Source organism: Euprymna scolopes, chromosome 18, assembly GCF_053919585.1.
Source record: "Euprymna scolopes isolate OS-2025 chromosome 18, ASM5391958v1, whole genome shotgun sequence".
Taxonomy (NCBI): Eukaryota; Metazoa; Mollusca; class Cephalopoda; order Sepiida; family Sepiolidae; genus Euprymna; species Euprymna scolopes.
In genome coordinates this window covers 124,357,081-124,378,193 of record NC_136499.1, presented here as the reverse complement: position 1 = coordinate 124,378,193, position 21,113 = coordinate 124,357,081, and the positions used below count along the sequence as shown (strand labels likewise).

The window sequence follows — 21,113 nt, the reverse complement described above, 5'->3', positions numbered from 1 at the left end:
CTCAAATGCACACATGAATACAAACATTCGAGCACATATACACAGCAGAGCATAGATGCCCAGGTCTACATATACACAGAAGAGTAATACATGTACACATGCATAAGCATTCTAACCGAATCCGCATGGGGAATGGCCAGCTGATTAATGGGAAAGAGAAAAGGATAGGGATTACATAAATTATAGAGACAACATAAAATGCAGAGGAAGTGAAAGGAAGAAATCTGTAATTGATGGAAATGAGATTTTAAGGGAATTATTTAAAGTTAAGTCATTTCAAATTGACCCTATTTAGATTTAGTCTTATGTCTGCAAAAGGAGACTAGTTCGCTTTTAGAGTTTATTATGACTTGGGGGGAGAGTAATTATTGTTATAGCTTCAGATGTGCAGAGGTGACATGACTAGAGCCTGGGGTGTAAGACTTAATTTTTTTTAGGATAGTCCATTTGATTGAATAAGGAGTTTTATTAGATTTAAGTTTTTAATTAAAGTAGTTAGAGAAGTTTCTTGCTTATTAGTAGGATTTGGGTTGTTAAAGAAAGAAGTGTGGTTAAATATCCTGGTCGTAATTAGAGTTGAGGTGCTACCGATATAAGTGTGTATTTTATGAGATGCTCGGGGACTATTATTGGTTTGTTGATTTGTATTGGGGTTTGAGATAGGGTGAATGGTTTAAATTTTGTTCATTGAAGTGAGATTAAGTCGGATTAATATGTGTAAGAGTGTTGCTTGTGGGGTGTCAGTGTTATTAGTGTTAGAATGATTATAAGGAGAATCATCATCATCATAATTATTTATTTATTTATTTTTTTCCAGAGAGACGTTCATAAACAAAATCAGAATTATTATTATTATTATTATTCGTGGTGGTGGTGGTGGTGGTGCTAATGCACTTATTGATCCACACTATTTATTAAATTGTAAGGTTAAAGTACAGAATAGGTACAAAACACTCTCCCCTCCCCATGTTAAGAATGGCTTTCTAAATGATAATGTTATTATTTCAGCACGGATCAAGAAGTACACTAGTACCTTATTATCATTAATATTACTATTAGTAATGGGGTAGTTAGTCGGCTCACTGTTCATATATATATATATATATATATATTTCTTTTAAGGGCACAAAATTTAATAATAGCTATGTACACACCAAATTTATTAATCATGTATGTTTATACCTTTGTAAGATTTGTGGGAGAGAACCCCTTGCAAAGTGCTCGATTATGAAAGAAAATCAATATGAGTGTTAGATTTATTTATATATGTGTGTTACAGGAGATTAGAAAAACATTGGTGCCATCGGTTTCTGGTTGCCTATGTTGAATTCTCTTCAGCCTCCTCAGAAAATAAATAATATATATATATATACACACACAAGGGCATTCCAAAAGCCATGCCTCTTATTTTTATTCCGCCCAAATAGATCAGAGGGGATTGCAAATTGCATTGTTATGGTGATGGAATTTATGCATTCATGACTTGAAAGTTTTATCTCTGTTGCAGATATTGACTGTGGGAGACTCTAAAAACCCTTGTCATGGACATATGCCTGAAGCAGAGATGCATCATTAAATTCCTGGCAAAAGTGCATTGAGAATGGTGTTGACTATGTAGAAAAAATAAATTCTGAAGCACAGAAGGTCACTCATTTTAATGATACCACTTTCGTCTTCATAGCTCTTCAACTGTTTGAGTTATAAAAAGAAAAATAGAAGGCTTTATTTTTGGCATGACTCTCGTATAATTTGGATTTTTCTTCTCTTTAGAATATCAACCATATAAGGAATTTGAGCGATGAAATGACACTTTATTCCGAGACCTACACGAGATTTCTGACTGTGTTTGCTGAACAAGAAACGGCCAAGTCATTTGGAGCCTATGATGCAACTGAGGTAAATATCGTCGTCGTTGTCGTCGTCATCATCATCATCAATGCTTGCTTTACATGTTGGCATCTGTTGGACGGCTTTTTTTAAAAATTTACTTCCAAACTAACCTATCTCTGACCAGAACTTTATTTCTCATTCTCTAAAGCCCATCCTTATCACTTCATCCCATACTTATCTTCTCCTTCCCCTGCCAACTGACCTTGCTACGCCATCAAAATTTGCTTACATCTTATGCTATCCAGATTTAATCTTCCTCTGAGGTTATCAGATCTAAGACTGTATTTAAGACTCCCATTACATAGGTTCTGGATATGACCTTAAACTATATCCAATGGTGAGGCCCCAGCTTGCGGGCTTTGGGGAGTGTGGAACCACCCTTTAATTGCCATTGCTCCCAGGTCCACTTTGACCCGGAGTGGTAGTACCTGTTAGCGTCCCAACTATGGGTTAAATAGAAACCGATTTAAAAAAAAATTATATTCTATTAAAAATGTTTCTTCAAAATCACTGGATTTGGCATTAAATAACCTGAAAAAGGTTGATATGCCATAACCAAACCCATTACACATTCATTGTGTTATTTTTGCATATTTTCTCTCCATGCAACACATGTCCTCAATCTTAACTGGCCATATATCATCACACTGCAGACACATGCCTGGTAGACACCTTCCTTGGTTAGTGTACCATAATATGCTGCTGCAGTGAAATAGAGAGAGGAGCAGTAGAAGGTGGCAGGATAAGTGACATCATGCAGGGACAACAGCAGGAGCAGTAAGACAGAGAGAGTGGAGTGGGAGAGATGTGACGTCATGAACAGCAGGCAGAAAGAGAGCAGACGACAATGAATTCTCACTAGCCGGCGACAGCCATGTAAAAATTTATGTGAAATGGAAAGCACAGACAGGAAATAAAATTTCTCTAAAACAAAAAAAATGAGTTCAAAGTATTTCTTTTATTTGTTTGACACTTTAACAGGGTCGACAGACGAGAGGAAGAACGAAATGAGAACGTCATCTATAACATTACATCAGAAGTGGTAACTCTCTGCTGGTTAGTAATGGCAGAAATTCCCTGAACTTCCTCCATCCAATCCTAGCATGTCTTTCTTTACCTTCCCTTACTAATTGACTCTGTTACTTCCACTCTTCTACATCTACTGATCCAAAAACTCTCATACTTTCTTTCAATGTGACCATACCATCAAAGTTTCCTGTTCTACACACATCTTAATACTGTCCAGATTTAATCTACCTCTAAGGTCATCAGATCTAAGCTTTTCTTTAAAACTCACATTACACATCCTGCTTTATTCTGCTGTAATTTCAATCCCAGAGCCATTCCTTTTTCTAACAGCTGTGATCGTTTAGCTGTCAGCTGATACGCGTTGACATGATCTCTCCCCCTTTCCACAATCACCACTGTCTCTTACACCAGTACATCATTGGTGTAAGAGCAGGTGGCTCTTTCCACTGCATCATTGTCAACATGATCTTAAGCACTACTGTTATAATTTTTGGTACAGAATTTAGTCCAAATCCCAATTTGGTCAAACAATAAATCTGGCCTTTATATTCAACCAATTGGTACTGCCACAGTTTCTTGTCCACGTGAATTTGAAGGTAGGCCGATTTTAAGTCCGTAATTTTGGTTGCTTGTTCCATTCTTCTCGATCCTGGATATGACCTTAAACTATATCCGATGGTAAAGCCTCAGCTTGCGGGCTTTGGGGAGTGTGGAGCCACCCCTTAATTGCTATTACTTCCAGGTCCACTCTGATCCGGAGAGGTAGTACCTGTTAGGGTCCCAACTATGGGTTAAATAGAAACCGACTTGAAAAAATATATATATTCTATTAAAAAATTTTCTTCAAAATAACTGGATTCGGCATTAAATAACCTGAAAAGTGTTGATATGCCGTAAAACAAAAACAACCAACCAATCTATTCTTCTCAACTCTTTCATGACTTCTTCATATACATCAATTTCATCTTTGTTGTGACATGCAACATACTTGTTCAACACTGGCCTGACTTTCTTCTCGGTAAGTTAAACCACTGCCATTTTCCTGACCATAACATTAGTGACAGTACACTTTTGTTGAATTTTTTATCTGTGATATCAGTAATCTGAAGATGATTCGCAGTTGAATTGAAAGCGTTCATGATAACTATGGAACTATTATCAATAGTTTTTTTTTGTTTCTATTTTGTGTTATAAGTTTCTTATGTTTAAAAATTTATTTAGAAAAAACTTTCTCAACAGAAAACCCATTCTACCCTATGTGATCAGGGTAGTTACCCCCCCCCATTCCCTCCTGTGTCTAAAAGCATGCTATGCAACATACAATTAGCTGTTTAAGCATTGTCTGGAAGGCCACATCAATATGTCTCGTAATGTTTGTTATTTTTTTGTTTCTATTTTTGTTATAAGAATTAAGCATTAGAATTCCTTCATCAATCCACCTTCCCAACGTCTTTCTCAAACTGCGGTTTTATATTTCTTCTTAGGGTACTTTTGTAGTAGTTAACCCAGTTTGCCAACACAGGTGACGCTGCGGTTCATTGCCATTCTATTCTACTGTCCACTTGTTACTATCAAAATAGGCTCAGAAGTCATCATCTTCAATCTGGAATGGCCTAGGTTTTGTTGGATAGCAGTGTTGAGATAATTAATTGGAATCGGAAAAATCGGAACTTTTAGGGGTATCAGAATTGGGAAAATTAGTACCTATTTTTTCTTTTTTATTTAATTTTCTTAAAAACAAAATCTTCAACTGCTTGTAGTAACGATAAAATTATAAATATTTATTGATTTTTAACTAATAGTAAAACTAAAATCTTTATTTTTCATGCTTGAGGAAATATTTCAGCATTTAACAAGTGTTTTATGCTACTTGGGGAAAAATAACTACTTCATACTAATTATTTTGGAGATTTATAAAGAATCGGAATTGGTAATTGTATCAGAATCGTAAATTTAGTAGGGAATCGTTAATTGCATCGGAGTCGGGGGAAAAATATAGCAATTGTAGCTCCTCAGCTGGTCTATAACATTCAAGCCTAAAATCAAGTTGATTCCCACACCAAGTCTATCAAGCACAATCACTCTGAGTTGTAATGGTATTTGTCTTGCCACGATCTTGGCATCGGTCCTTCTACAACACTTCATCTCTCTGTCATCTATCACTCTAATATTGTTGGCTCCATTTCAAGAGTCAATGACACTTGAAATGATGAGTCGAGTTGTACAGTCAGTATCAACAAGTGCTCTAGCCCTCTTCTTGTTGACAGTGACCACTATCTGTGGTAACAAACTGTCATATACCTTTTCAGAATTAAAGGAGCGATTACTGAAGCAAAACACTCCTTTACTCATTTCCCTGAAGCGAAGGACAAATCTTAATAATATGCCAACCGGGTCACACCAGAAACAAATAATCTCATCAGATGGGGCACCAATAAATTTTCAACTCTGTCTCCTCATTGTCTGTTCCTCTCCACTGGGTTTGTTTATGGTAGAAGTTTCAACTGTCCCTAATCTGCTGGGATGTGTAACCAGCACTTTGGCAAGCTTGAAAATTTCCTCTACCGCTACAGTTTCAATATTAGTCAATCATTGCTGTTCCATAAAGATACAATCAGCAATCAGAAAAACTACTCACGAAAGCCAGTTTAACATTCTTCTCAAGACTTTGTCCCATATATCCAGCCAATCATATCCTGCTAATCGCCTTATCTCTGCTGCATATACATCCACTGATTCTCCAGTCCAGGTAACTCTTCTGAGCTTATTATAGGCCTCAGAAGCATCCTCCAAAAATGCTGTCTTTAATCTTCTTTCAATACTCTCGGCATCGGTCTGGACATTTTCTGCGATTTCTAGATAGACCGCTAAAGCATTCTCCTCCAGGTACATTGGAATCAATGTTGCTGCATCATCAATTTTTTGCAGCTTTGCAACCAACTTCAACTTCAATTAAGCACGTAACGTTCTTCAGTAAACAGCCTCAGCTTATCACTGTTTAATCTTGCTTATTTACCCATTTTCTCCGTTTTGCCAAAATAGCTTGTGGTTAACTAATCAAGTGTTAACTATTCTACACCTTCCCTGATGGATTGTTAATTTTGCTGCACTTCCAACATCCAAATTTTCGGGATTAAATTTGACACTCTGCTGTCAAAACTCGCTATTCCAAAACTCGACACACGTGAGTCTCTGAAAAATCGGGCTTTTTTATTTAAATCAAAAGTATCTCATTTGCATATGAGATGACAATACTGCCAGCATATAAAGAGAAGTAGCAGCCATTTTTTTCTTTTCTTTTTGTCTGCCCTGGACACTACACTCTGCTGAGAGAACAGGTTTATACCAATTTTTAAGGCATTTAATCACATCATAGAAGCCTGTTGTGCCAGCCAAGTACAACAGTGAGGGTTGATGTGGTGAATCAAGAGCAAATTAGTTAGGAGTTAGTGAGGATTTCCAACCCTTTTTGTTCTGCTTCCAGAGTTATAGGAATTTTTTGAATATACTTTTACCTTCTTTTTATCCCCTTTAACCATATTAAAATCAATTTAATTAAAGACATATTGATTAGCCGAGTCATATTTCTTGATTTTATAATTTTAATTTATTACAATTTTTACATGCATTGTTTTAATGATTTTTAAACAAATTTTATGTTTTGAATGTAAATTTGATAATTATAGTTTTAGACCAGGCATGTTACTTGAAAACTTGCTAATTAAAGTAACATTAATTAAGTTGTTTTCCTGTGCAGTTTCAATTAGCAGTCAATTGATTTTGTACTGTTTTGAAAAGTTTGATTTTTTAATTCCATTAGCCAACTCTGAAACCGAAACAGCTCATAAAGAAGCCAGCCAATTGGATTCCGTTTATTAAACTCAAACCTGAGAGAAATGCTTACCAGGAAAAGGAATGGACAGATATGCGTCAAGATCAGCAAGTTGATTTATTGCTACAAAAACAAGCGAGTTTCTCACGAATAAATGATCCTGAGGTAAAAAAAAAACAACTTTGTAACGTCTTATTAAGTTGTCTTTATCCCAACCATCTCTTAAGCTTCGATATCTTGAATACAAAACTTTCTATTTTTTATATTACAAAGCTTCCAGTTATAGATTTAAATATTTTCATTTAAAAATTTAAAAACTTCCGTTTATAGATTACAAAACTTTCATTTATCTATACGCCTATAAATTTGGGATTTTTTGTGTATTGATATTCATATTAAAAACCCTTTTTTCTGTTTATTTAGGTATTTATTTGCTTCCCCACGAAAGCAAATGTGACACAAGGTCGTTTTTAATATGGGAGAAAAACCAGCTCCTCTAAAATAAGGGCAAAAAAGGAGGGGGGCACTCTGGGAGTATCCAGTAAGTAGTATGAAGGGTTTCCTGTACATTGACCAAGGACCAATTAACTTATGTGAAGCATCAGAACAGATACAACAACTTGATCCTGGCCCGAAGGCTAAGAAAGAACAAAGGCTCGCCTTTTTTCTTTTTATTTAAAAAGAAAATGTAACTTTGTTACATATTTGTGGTGGAATTGCATTCATCTGCAAAAGATCTAGCTAATTTTCTAATCTTTTAAACATTCACTTGAATTAATTTCCTATTAGTTTTTTCGGTTTTCTTATGGGATGATCATCTTTAGTTAACTATTACGTGTAATTATATTCATGCAGATATTCTACATGATTTATATTTGCATAATATTTGCGTAAAAAACTTATAGTAAACAAACCTCTTTCTTTATTTATGTATGTGCACATATATATATTTTAAATTTTGCCTACCAAACTCCTCTGTCAGTTTTTGGTCTACAGACATGAAACTTAATATATAGGGTATTCGAACCCATGCAAAACTTTATATTTGGATTTTAGCCAGGTAAAATTGGAGCAAAAGTGTGAAAATTAAAAAAATGGAATTTGCCGAGTGAAGGTCGAACAACAGCATTTATGCATGCATAACGTATTAGCTATTGGTTTATGTTTTAATTTTTAGCCTTGCAGCAAACATGTCTTCATAGTTCAGGCATTAATGTCAAAGAAAAAAGTAAATCATAAACTAAACGTTTTGGTTTCTATTCTCGTTGATGGCGCACAAGTCATTTTATTTTTTTTTTTTAAGTTTTAAAATCATTACTGTATATTGGCTCTAATATAATATAACAAATACGAAATCTGCATTAATCAAAATATTATATTTAAGCATATTTTATGACTGGGTAATGCTGGGTGGCCTGCTAGTGGATTACAAAATTTTAGTTAAGATTACAAAAACTTGTATAGATTGCAAAAACTTTATTTTATAGAATCCAAAACTAAGATCATACGATACAGAGTAACCTCTATAAATGCTAACCATGGAATTCACAATCTTTTTATGGATATCTGGCACAATGCAGTCTCCATTTTTCTTTTTATTTAAAAAAATCTGTCGCATTGCCGTCGGGTTGCATCTCTGTGCTGTTTTGCAAGTACTTCCACAGAATTTCCTCTAATTTACTACACGTACCAATGTAAAAACCCAACCCACTCGACAAGCAGCAAAATTCCACCCTTTCACTGTAGATATCCTTAGATTTTCTACTCTAATAACTTCTTTTCTGTTTGTCTTTGGAATTCCTTCTATGTTTTCTCATCGATTAAGTGAAAAAACATAATACGGCAGGGGTCTTCAAATTACGTAACACCATTTACTTCCAATTAATTTCCAAACCGAAAGTCATTTGGATGCAAAATAACCAATAAATAAAATTGTAATATGTAAGTCACATATAGATGGGATGCACGCACATACATATCATGTCTATGTTGCATCCTATGTGTTCGATGTATGCATTTTCTCTCAAACTGCACAGTATATATTTGCTGCAAAATTAATTTCCTCCAAAAAGTCATTATCACAAGATGTTTGTGCTGGTTGGTTCACGCCATTTGCGGTCAACCAGGAAAGTTCATCTTTGATGCAATTACCTCAGATTTCCTACAGGGTTGGAAAAACCAACGTGATGAGCAAAGAAAAACCTGGCTCACCTGGGACCCAAACTGGGTCCCTAAATCCTAACCCTAACCCAATCTGGTTCCCTAAATCTATGGAATTCGTCGTTGGGACAGCGGGTGGCTAGAGATGACCCAATCGTTGATTTTTAAATCATCAGGCTTGGTCAGCCCTCGTGAGAGATGTAGTGAGAAGGATGGGTGGAGCCAGCTTGATCCATTTGAGGTGAACACTGTTTCAAAGAAAAGAGGTACATAGGGAAAAGAAAAAAAAAACTTGAGCTGAAAAATAAATCGTCATTAAAGGGAGATAATTATGTGTAGTTTAAAACATTACTTATCTTCCTTGTTTTAATTGAATTATTATTTAAAATTATTATCATGATCATAATTGTGTCAGATGTGATGCTCTTTAGGTCTAAAATCCGGCCTCTTTAATTTTATAACTTAGACTTTGGTTAATATCCTTTATAACACATTATTATTATTATTATTATTATTATTATTATTATTATTATTATTATTATTATTATTATAGAATATATTTTATGAGGTAAAAATTGATTTTTTCCCCCTTTTGACAAAATGCTCATGGCTATTCTAAAGAATCTACAATTAAAATATGAGTTATTCCCCTTGTTGATTTTTATTTTTCAGTGATAAGTTAAAAATTCTCCATTGTCTGGGCCAGACTAATAATAAAAAAAAATACATTGTAACAAAGTATGTTATTATATTGCTAATAACATGGTACAACAATAACAAATAAAGATTTGCTAGACAAGATGAAAGTTGGATTTGTGATCTTAATTGCTATTTGGGTCTGACTTCTAAATCCAACAAGTTATGTTAGATTAGTTTTATTTAGATTTGGTTAATAATCTTTATAATACATTATTATTGTAGCATATATGAAAAAAAAAATTGATTTTTTTTTTCCCCCCTCCTGACAATATTCTAGAAGGTCATGTCTGTCCTAAAGAGCCACGCATCAATCTTGAGTGAGGAAATCGTACCGGAAGTGATCACAGAAAAGAACGCACAATATCAGCAGAAAACAGAATCGCTTTGGAAGAAGATCTATTCAAACCAGAGTCTTTATCAACAGTAAGTTTTAAATTGAATTTAATGATTTAATTTTTAAAACTTATACAGAAAAAGAAATAAAATTTTAGTTATAAGGGAGATAACAATTTTTATATTCTCTAATTTAAAATATAAGGCAAGTAAAGTGTAATAATTAATAATAAAAATAAAGTAAAGAAATTATGTTTATGAATTTTTTAGATGAGGATTGATAATTCAGATTATTTGGATTTTTTAGTTCTCATCGCAACATTTAGGTCAATGTAATCTCAAACCTTCCGTTTAGCTGAATCCACTGTGAAAAATTTCCCCCACTCTATATCTGTGCATAACGCGGATTCCATGAACAAAGCTTCTTTCTTAGAACTGCACGCCTGTGGAACTCTGTTCCGTCTGCCTGCTTCCCACCGGACTACAACTTGGATGTCTTCAAGTCCAATGTTAACAAATTCCTAATGAACCGTCCCCTTAAGTAAACACTTCATCAAATCTCCACACTAACGTAATATACTTGCAATAACCCTTATCCCTGAGTGGCTTCCAGGCCTTGATAAGTGGTGATCACTATGTAAAAAAAAAAAAAAAGATGTATTTTGTCAAACACAGGAATCTTTCTGTCAAACTTATGAATCAGCACAGAATTTCAAACAGGACTCTTTATTTAATCCACATGATAATCTTTGGCATAATGGATAAATTACTTGGTAAAATGTATACACTTCTGGGGGTTTAAGGTTCAGTCCTTAGTGCGGGTGACAATAAAAAATATAATTGTGAATTACTTATGACTTCCACCCAGTTATGGCTGACCGAATGAGAACATGCTACACTTGTGGATTAAATAAGAGTTATATTTGAAATAGCGTACAAATTTCTGAGTTTGATGGAAAGATGCCCAAGTTTTACTAAATACACATGAAAAAGGTTGGAGGTTACAATCGGGTGAAACGTTCGGATGAGAATAATAGTCTGAAATATCCAAATAATATGAATAAGTTTGAAATATAATTAATTCACAACTTTCATTATTTAATTGTTTTGACAATTTTCCTATTGAAGCAATTATAATTACTATTTTAAGACAAATATTTTTCTTTTGATTATTAGGAGAATTTTCGATAAAATATGTAAAATATCTTATGATACTCATGAAAATATGATTAATTAAAAATATATATATATATCTATATTTAATTAGCTGTATCTTCCTGGCATTTGTCAAGATGCAGTAAAGTTCTTTTAGTTTTTAATTTTTATTTGTTTGCAGATTTTAAAACTTATACAGAAAAAGAAATACAATTTTAGTTGTAAGGGATACAACTCTTCGGTTAAGATATGAGTTATTCACCTTGTTGATATTCATTTTTCGGTGATTAGTTAAAAATGTACCATATTATCAGTTGTCTGAGCCAGAGTAAGTAAAAAAAAAAAAAAAATTGTAACAAGGTATGTTAACCTTGAAATAGTATCTTTTTGTTAGTTTCTTATATTCACTGGCTTCATACCTTGTCTCTAGTGATTTAAAAAAAAAAATCAACAAACCTTCTAAACAACCTCAATAGTTCCATCATTTAAGTATAATTTCTTTGCATTAATAAAACAAAAATATTTTTATTTTATTTATTTTCAAATATTCAAATTTGCTCCTAAATTCTTGTTATTTGTAAATTTTACTCAATAATTAAAAAAAAAAAAAATTATGTTTTTAAAAAAAATTTTATTGCTAATAACATGGTACAACAATAATAAATGAAAACTGGCTAATCAGAAGTAAAGTTTGATTTAAAAATCTGACAGGATAATTTTAAATGTTGGAATAGAAATGGAAATTACAGCACTGACCCAAGGCAGGTTTAATTGGCTTCCTTTAAAGGAGGAAGTTCCATAGGAATATAAATTCACAAGTGGTCCCCAGTCGCATGTATATCCCTGTCAGGAGAGATGACGACGTTAGGTTTTTGCAGGTCTTTCAGGGAGGTGTCAACATTATCCTACATACAGCGCCTGAAATTCCCAAATTGTGACCCATCTGGTATTGAACAGGCTAAATATTGCTTAACTTCAGTGATCTAACAAGAACCGATGTGTCAATGTGATTATGTTGTTTCCCTTATTTTGTCCTTTAGTCCTCACATTCCATGAGCTATTTTTCTGACAAATTGCTGTGTTCTAGGTCAGAATCTATTCCATTGGCAAATTTTTGACCTTGAAGTATTATTTTCTATTTTTTAGCTCCTTACATCAAATGGCTTCATGCCTTGTCTGGAGCGATTTCCATAAAAAAAAAAAAAATTTTTTAAACATAATTTTTTTTTTTTTTTTTTTTTAATTATTGAGTAAAATTTACAAATAACGAGAATTTAGGAGCAAATTTGAATATTTGAAAATAAATAAAATAAAAATATTATTGTTTTATTAATGCAAAGAAATTATACTTAAATGATGGAGCTATTGAGGTTGTTTAGAAGGTTTGTTGACTTTTTTTTAAAAATCACTAGTGACAAGGTATGAAGCCAGTGAATATAAGAAACTAACAAAAAGATACTATTTTAAGGTTAAAAACTTGCCAATGATAAGTGTTAAATGAATAGATTCCGACCCCCCCCCAAGCAGCAATTCTTTCTCCTTTGTCAGAAATATTGCCCATGAAATGAGGACTAAAGGACAAAATAAGAGAAGATTATACCGTTTTATCATTTTAGCAGAGTGGAAACAGTGTATTGCATAGTCGGGAGTGTATATAAAGAGATGTCTTTAACGTTGTGACATGTTTATATATATATATATATATATATATATATATATGATGAAAATAATGGAAATAGTATTCCGACAAAATAGAGAAAATAAAAAAGGAACAAACCGTATTATGTGTTCACCAACGTTTCGTCTTTATTTCGAGACTTCCTCTGGGTGAATGAGATTAAGAAACCAAAAAATATACCAGTACAAAATATTTGAAAAAGTTTCACGTGCACAGTGTGACGCAGTTCTATTTAAGAGAAACGGAAAAATTGATGTTGGAAATTCAAAAAGGAAAAGGGACTGGCGCTGTTAAAGAGAAGGAAATTTCAGTGACGTCATATAGTTGTTAATTTAATTTTAAAACTATGAACGCAATAAGAATATAAACTTGCGTTCATAGTTTTAAAATTAAATTAACGTTCATAGTTTTAAAATAAAGACGAAACGTTGGTGAACACATAATACGGTTTGTTCCTTTTTTATTTTCTCTCTCTCTCTCTCTATATATATATATATGCATATATATATATATATATGCATATATATATATATATATATGCATATATATATATATATATGCATATATATATGCATATATATATATATATATATGCATATATATATATATATATATATGCATATATATATGCATATATATATGCATATATATATATATATGCATATATATATGCATATATATATATATATATGCATATATATATGCATATATATATGCATATATATATATATATGCATATATATATGCATATATATATATATGCATATATATATGCATATATATATATATGCATATATATATGCATATATATATATGCATATATATATGCATATATATATATATATGCATATATATATGCATATATATATATGCATATATATATATATATATGCATATATATATATATATATATATATATATGCATATATATATATATATATGCATATATATATATATATATGCATATATATATATATATATATATATATATATATATGCATATATATATATGCATATATATATATATATATATATATATATATATATATATATATATATATATATATGCATATATATATATATATGCATATATATATATGCATATATATATATATATGCATATATATATATATATGCATATATATATATATATGCATATATATATATGCATATATATATATGTATACATATGTATATATATATGTATATATGTATACATATGTATATATATATATGTATATATGTATACATATGTATATGTATATATATATATATATATATATATATATATATGTATCTATAAAGGGCCAATGAACTCTTGTATATTTGTGTGTGTGTATATGTGTACTGGAGTGGAGAGGGCTCCCGTAAGCCGTGGTGAAGGCAACCTTTCTAGGAGAAGCAAATCTCTGATTTAAAAAACCATAAAGCGGGAGACCAGTACCCGCATTAAGCTGGTCTGCAGTTTAATTTGTTGCTGGCTATCTTGCTCTTGCTTGTTGCTGGACCTCAACATTTTGAACCGAGAGAGAGACTTAGCTGTCGTACAAAGCTAAGATTCTGTAACATTATCTTTGTATAGATACTCCCTCAGGCATTTGGGCTCATGGATTTTAAATGTCTGAGAGAGTGGCACTCGTCTGACAAGACGTTGCAATCATCATCATCATGTATATATGTATACATATGTATATATATATATATATATGTATACTTATATATATATGTATACATATGTATATATATATATGTATCCATATATGTGTGTGTGTTTTAACATTTTGTGATCATCTAGTTTCTTGAATGTGCGTATAACATCTACTTGCTAACTTAGTGTTTGTAACATATATATTTGATGCGGAGGTTATGTAAGTGTTCATAATTAATATGTATGTTTATGTGTATCTGTACATGTTACATAGGGTCTGCATAATGTTCGTTTGTAGTTGTATATACATTTAATACAAATGATGAATGAAATTGTCATGGGGACACGAGCAAAAGACACATACCTTCAAATTTCATTTTGTGCTTCCTGAAATTAAAGATACTTTTCTTTTTAAAAGGAAAACGTCAAGATGTGAATTATATTTGAATATAATCATTTATTTCCATGTTGGGTCACTTTATTAGAGTTGGGCACACTTTGGACAAGTCTACATTTTGATATTTTGCCCTTTTCACTTCCAAGGGCTTCAAGTCCAAACCCTAAAACACACTAACCTCCGTCTGTTCACTAATGTGGTGAATACCAAACTAATTCCTATGTGTATCTCTAAACTATCTTTTCTTAACTCCCTGACCATGTGACTAATAATAAATCTACGTTGCACAAAAAGAACAATCACACTATTTTTGTCACATAATTTTGTTTATATTATGAAAACACAAATTCCGTTTCACCAAGTTAACATTCCTGGTATATATTTTAACATGAATATTTTATCTTTAAATATGAAATCCGCTTTGATGACATTGTTTCTGTTGTTCAAACATTCCTTTTTGTTATCGTAATATTTCTACTAACTAAACACTGATCAGGCTACCTGGCATTTTCCGGTTAACCAATAATGTAACATTTGAATGATGGATCTATTGAGGTTGTTTAGAAGTTTTTTTAAGTTGATTTTTTTTAATGAAAATTACTACAGACAAGTATGAAGCCATTGGATATTAAAAACTAAAAAACAGATACTACTTCAAGGTTAAAAACTAGTCAACAATAAGTGTTAAATGGATAGATTCTGGCCCAGAAAACAGCAATTCTTCCTCCTTTGTCAGAAATATTACCTATGAAAGGTGAGGACTAAAGGACAAAATAAGAGAAGATTATATCGTTCTATCATTTTAGCATAGAGTGGAACCAGTGGTGATGTGATTGCAAGAGATAGGAGCGGATGGAATGCCAGTGAGGATTGAAGATATGCGTTGCATGGTGAGAAATGGTATAAAAATTATATGGTAGATGTTTAATGCGAGACACAGGAATGGGTATGTTTGATCTGGCAGAACAGTGGTTCATTAAAATTGTGGGGCCTGCGTTCGCGCCTGCTCCACAAAGTATGGAATTAAAAAATTAAAAAAAAACGTTTACAAGTGTTTTTGATATAAATGTACATAAGAATATTTTGATAACTATGTTTTAACTTAAATAGGGATGGTATAATAAAATTGTGGGGTCTGCGTTCGCTCCTGGTCTCCATAGAATGGAAATAGGCACAACTTTAATAAAGAATTTTCCTATCTATCTGCGTAAGAATACTTAGATAATTATGTTTCAGTTTGAAGAAATATGGTATAATAAAATTATGAGGTGTTCGTTCGCACCTAACCTCCAGAGAATGGAAATATGTCACAAAGTTTAACAAGATTTTTTAATATAGATCCACAGGATATTGTGATAAGTGTTTCAGTGTGAACAGGTATGGTATAATAAATTATGGGGTTTATCTATTTTATTTTTACTTTCATCATATTTTGTTTTGGTTTTGATACCCCCAAATTCGAAGCTTTACAACCCTTCCTTTTCATAACCTATCATACTTTCATAAATCAGAGTTCATTTTCTGTAGACTGTTTTTGAACCCAGTCAATAACGGGTACTTTTGCTAGTATATATATATATATATATATATATATATATATATATATATACATACATATACATAGGAGGGCAGAGTCACTGATTCAGTAGGAAAATTGGTAGTGGAATAGGTCCTGGTGGTTCTTCCATTCCATTGCGAGGCAAGACTTAAAGGCAATAACTGAAGGATGTAGAACAGTTGCAGTAGCAGGATCAGTTGACAGGAGAAGATAAGTATGGAAGGAAGTGATAAAAATTGACTCGAGGGAAAGATAAAGAGCTTGTTGGAGAGGGGTTAGTTCAGGAAGGCAATTTCTAAAAACTGTCCAACGCATGCAGAGTGTATAAAATGGATGTTACACCAAATTTGATGGTGAAAGAATGGGTGAGAGTTCTTGAGTTAAATGTAGAACAGTTGAGTTAACAGTGTCTTTTGGCAGTATAAGTAGATGAGAAACGTGATTAGAGATTAAAACAAGAAATTACTTAATGTAAAAAGTCAAGTAAAGACCCACTTGGAAGCATTTTATTTGAAAGTTGTGTCTCAAAAGAAATCACAGCAGAAACATGTATGCACATGTGTAGCCAATAATGTTTGCATATATATATATAGAAAACTAGCAGGCTGCCCAATGTTGCCCGCAGTAAATTACGCATAAATATTATATTTTAATGCATGCAAATTTCTTATTTATTATAAATAGAAATAATATAGGTATTAAATTTAACGTTAAATTTCCTTTTAAAAAAAAGAAAAATGAAGTAAAAAAAAAAAACAGAAAAAAACTGAAACCTGTGCATATGAGTATTATGTTTTTCACTGTAAGTTAAAAAAAAAAAAAAAAATACCCGAGCTGAGATCAAAACCAAAATCAAGTACGATGACCTTTAGGTCAGCTTGGCACGATTTTTAAAAAGTGTTTTCAAATCTACTTATTCTTAACATAAGGAATCTGTCATCTGAACGATTTATTCATGCACTGCTGTGAAACAGTTGACAAAAAGATAAAAATCTGATGACCTCTCCCCCCACATACAAAGTTTTCAGTTTTGACCCCTTACCAGCCCTTTTGTTTGGATGAAAACTGATTAAAAAGTTTTTCACCTGTCTGAATACCCTATATACCAAATTTGAAAAAATTTGTTGAGTATATAGGTTGGGAAGTCTCCTCACACACATATTCTCACTTTCATAGAAATATAGATTATACAATAGTGCAGCTGTACTTGCTATTAAACACTTTCTTTTTCGTGGGTTATCTTATGTGAACGTGAATATTCATGTGCACATTCGGCGAAGCATATTTTTAAATAAAAGAATACTTAATTGTTTCTGGTTTCTTTAATTGCAATATGAAACGCGGTAAAAAAAAAATCAGGGAAATTCATAATTGTTGTTGCGGTAAAGAAACTGAAACGTGTGCATGTAAATATTGTTTTTTTTTTTGTTTTTTTTTTCAAGCAGTTTGCTTCTTGTAAGTAAAATAAAATATACTCAAGCTAAGATCGAAACCAAAACCTAAAGACAGTGAGTAAGTACGATAGCCTTTGGGTAAGTTTGCTACGATCTTTAAAAAGTGTTTTCAAACCTACTTATTCTTAACGTAAGTAATCTGTCATTTGAACGATTTATTCAAGTCTGTAGATAAAAAATTTGCTGAGTATATAGTTTGAGAGTTGTCCTCACACATACACACATTTTCACTTTTATAGATACATAAATTATACAATGGTGCAGCTGTGCTTGCTATTTAAACACTTTCTTTTTCATGGGTTATTTCATGTGAACATTGATGAAGCATATTTTTCTTTAAAAAAATTCTTAATTGCTTCTGGTTTCTTTAATGGTAATACGAAGTGCGGTAAACAAAAAATGAGCCAGGTAGGTACTTATTGTTTTTTTTTTGGGGGGGGGGTAACCGTGAAACCAACAAACGAAAAAAAAAAGGGTAAAAAAATAAAATATACACTAAATAAATGTTGACATAGCCAATAAAAGTGCTTTTAATTTCATCACAAATATTTACTTTTAACAAGGTCTAAGCAACAAAGATGGCCGCCGACACACGACAAATGCGTCGGCCATCTTTTTTAGCTTGGACCTCATAAAAATGTACATATTTGAATTTTTTACCTTAGCTGTTTATTGGTTCTTCTGCTGAATTCTCTTTTTGTCTCTCCTAAATATTTATTATTATCTGTCAAATGTCACTTTGTAACAATTCATAAAATGGGCGAATAAATATAATTTTGTCTGCATAGTGAACGAAGGAGACATATTTTCTTCTACCATTTCTTTGTTCTCTGGCTTGAGGTAAAAGAATATAACCAACTCTGGTAATTTACTTTATTTCTTCGGTTGTATTCGTCCGGAGTTGCGCTTATCCATGGTTTGCCTGGGGAACCTATTCTGCCACCACCTTCGATTACAACATTAGATCGAACGTCCGTTGCACTTCCTAGGATGTAAAAATGATGAATAATCACCAAGCCAGATATCCCTGCAACTGATCTCCTCGCTCAATCTGGAAAACTCTAGATATAAGAAAAATCGTGGTTGCTGTTTACATCATCGTTTACGTTTTAAAGTTTCGTTATTTTCACAGATTTTGCTTATCCTAAATTCCGAACCAACTTTTGTCGATTGTTAAACTATTTTGGTATTATAAATTTTCAACATTTGTTATTGTAAAATTTTTCAAATGTCTTTAAAATATTTTGACTTATCATAAATTCTTATTTTTTACTTTATTATTTCGGTTTATTTTGCCATACTTTTGGATAGTCCTGGATATGACCTTAAACTATATCCGAAGGTGAGGCCTCAGCTTATGGGCTTTGGGGAGTGTGGAGCAACCCTTTAATCGACATGTCTCCCAGGTCCACTCTGACCCAGAGTGGTAGTACCTGTTAGGGTCCCAACTATGGGTTAAATGGAAACCGACGTGAAAACAACAAATATATTCTATTAAAAAATATTTTTCTTCAAAATCTTTGGATTCGGCATTAAATAACCTGAAAAGGGTTGATATGCCATAAAACAAAAACAACCACCCATACTTTTGGCTGTTGTAAATATTTACCATTATCTGTCAAATTTCACTTGCCTTTATTCTATGTAACTACTAAAACTGTATCTAAACTAGCTACATACTTGCTTTCTCCCATCGCAGGCTTCCAATCTGCACCACATGTAGAATGGATGTTAAACTGAAAAAAATTTTTTCGAAAGTGCTCGATGCATACACTTTCTGCTTTATTTATGCAGCATTTTTTTTCCCAACCCATTTCAATCATTTGTTATGAAGCTATAGCAAATCAAACTATTCCAGAATTCTACCGGTTCCCATTTTAGGAAAACTGGTACAGATTCTGGAGAAAGCGATGACTTACTTGAAGAGATGCCAGAGTTGAAAGATTTACAGTCAGATACGTACGATTATGACGCCACTTTAAAAATGCTTCGTAAGTTTTAATTCTTCTCATTTTATTTTTTATTTTTTTTGTAACAAAACTTCTATAAATTTTAAATCAGCAAAATGTATATATTTTTATAGTGTAATCTATTAATTTTTACCATTTTACCAACAGACCCCTTGCTCATTGGGTCAGCATTAGTATGTTGTATATTAGTATATAGATTAAATAGTTGAAAACAAACAATATATATATTATATATACAGTGATAGTTGGAAACAAACAACAATATATATATATTATATATACAATGATAGTTGGAAACAAACAACAATATATTATATATACAGTGATAGTTGGAAACAAACAACAATATATATATATTATATATACAGTGATAGTTGGAAAAAAACAACAATATATATATTATATATAGTGATAGTTGGAAACAAACAACAATATATATATATATTATATATACAGTGATAGTTGGAAAAAAACAACAATATATATATATATTATATATACAGTGATAGTTGGAAACAAACAACAATATATATATATATATTATATATACAGTGATAGTTGGAAACAAACAACAATATATATATTATATATACAGTGATACCTCAGTTGTCGAACATTTTAGTGATTGAAGAACTCGATGTTTGAACCAAAACTTGGAGATTTTCTTGCCTCGGTAGTCGAATGAAATTTCGGAGTTCGAACCGCCGGCTTCGCTTCGAATGTAAACAAGCAGCGGTGTTCCTTAATGGAACGTTGTATTTCATACTAGTTGTGATACTTTTGAAGTGCAGTGTGACGAACCAACTTCACTCTGACAACTTCGCCATGCGAGTCTGAACTTTGCAACTAAAGTTATATTTAGAACGTCATCACAACCCATTCGACAGTCTAGATTGTGTCTGAGTTATTTTTAGCACATCAGCATGGCACCAGAACCACACAATTTGATTGGTCGATCCCTTTTTGCATGGAACGACAAAGGATCTTGAGATGTCCAAAAAGTAAAAAATAATTTAAAAAAAAAAGAAAAAAAAAGGCAGTAGACTTCAATACGACAAACAAAGCGTATCTCTGGAGGACAGTAATTAATTGCACGCAAAAAAAACTTTGCTTCTAAAGTCTTTACACAAAGCTAAACCGATTATTTTAACAATAAATGTCTATAATCCTGAAAATTTACAGAAAAAAGGGACTTTTAAAACTCTGGAATCAATTAATTTTATTTCAGTTAATTTAAAGGGGAAGTACTGTTTCGGTTGTCGAACATTTTGGTGTTCAAACAAACATCTGGAACAAATTATGGTCGAGTA

General features: G+C 32.1%; 1 protein-coding gene across 1 annotated transcript in view; it reads left to right on the top strand.

Moving 5' to 3' along the window:
• LOC145297800 (uncharacterized) overlaps positions 1-21,113 on the top strand; it is a 339,551-nt gene that overhangs the window by 82,313 nt on the left and 236,125 nt on the right. Inside the window, exons 10-13 of the mRNA XM_080144088.1 lie at positions 1,771-1,896; positions 6,740-6,916; positions 9,888-10,033; positions 19,715-19,824. Of these exons, the coding sequence (XP_080000214.1) occupies positions 1,771-1,896; positions 6,740-6,916; positions 9,888-10,033; positions 19,715-19,824 (559 nt within the window). The remainder of the gene's footprint in view (positions 1-1,770; positions 1,897-6,739; positions 6,917-9,887; positions 10,034-19,714; positions 19,825-21,113) is intronic.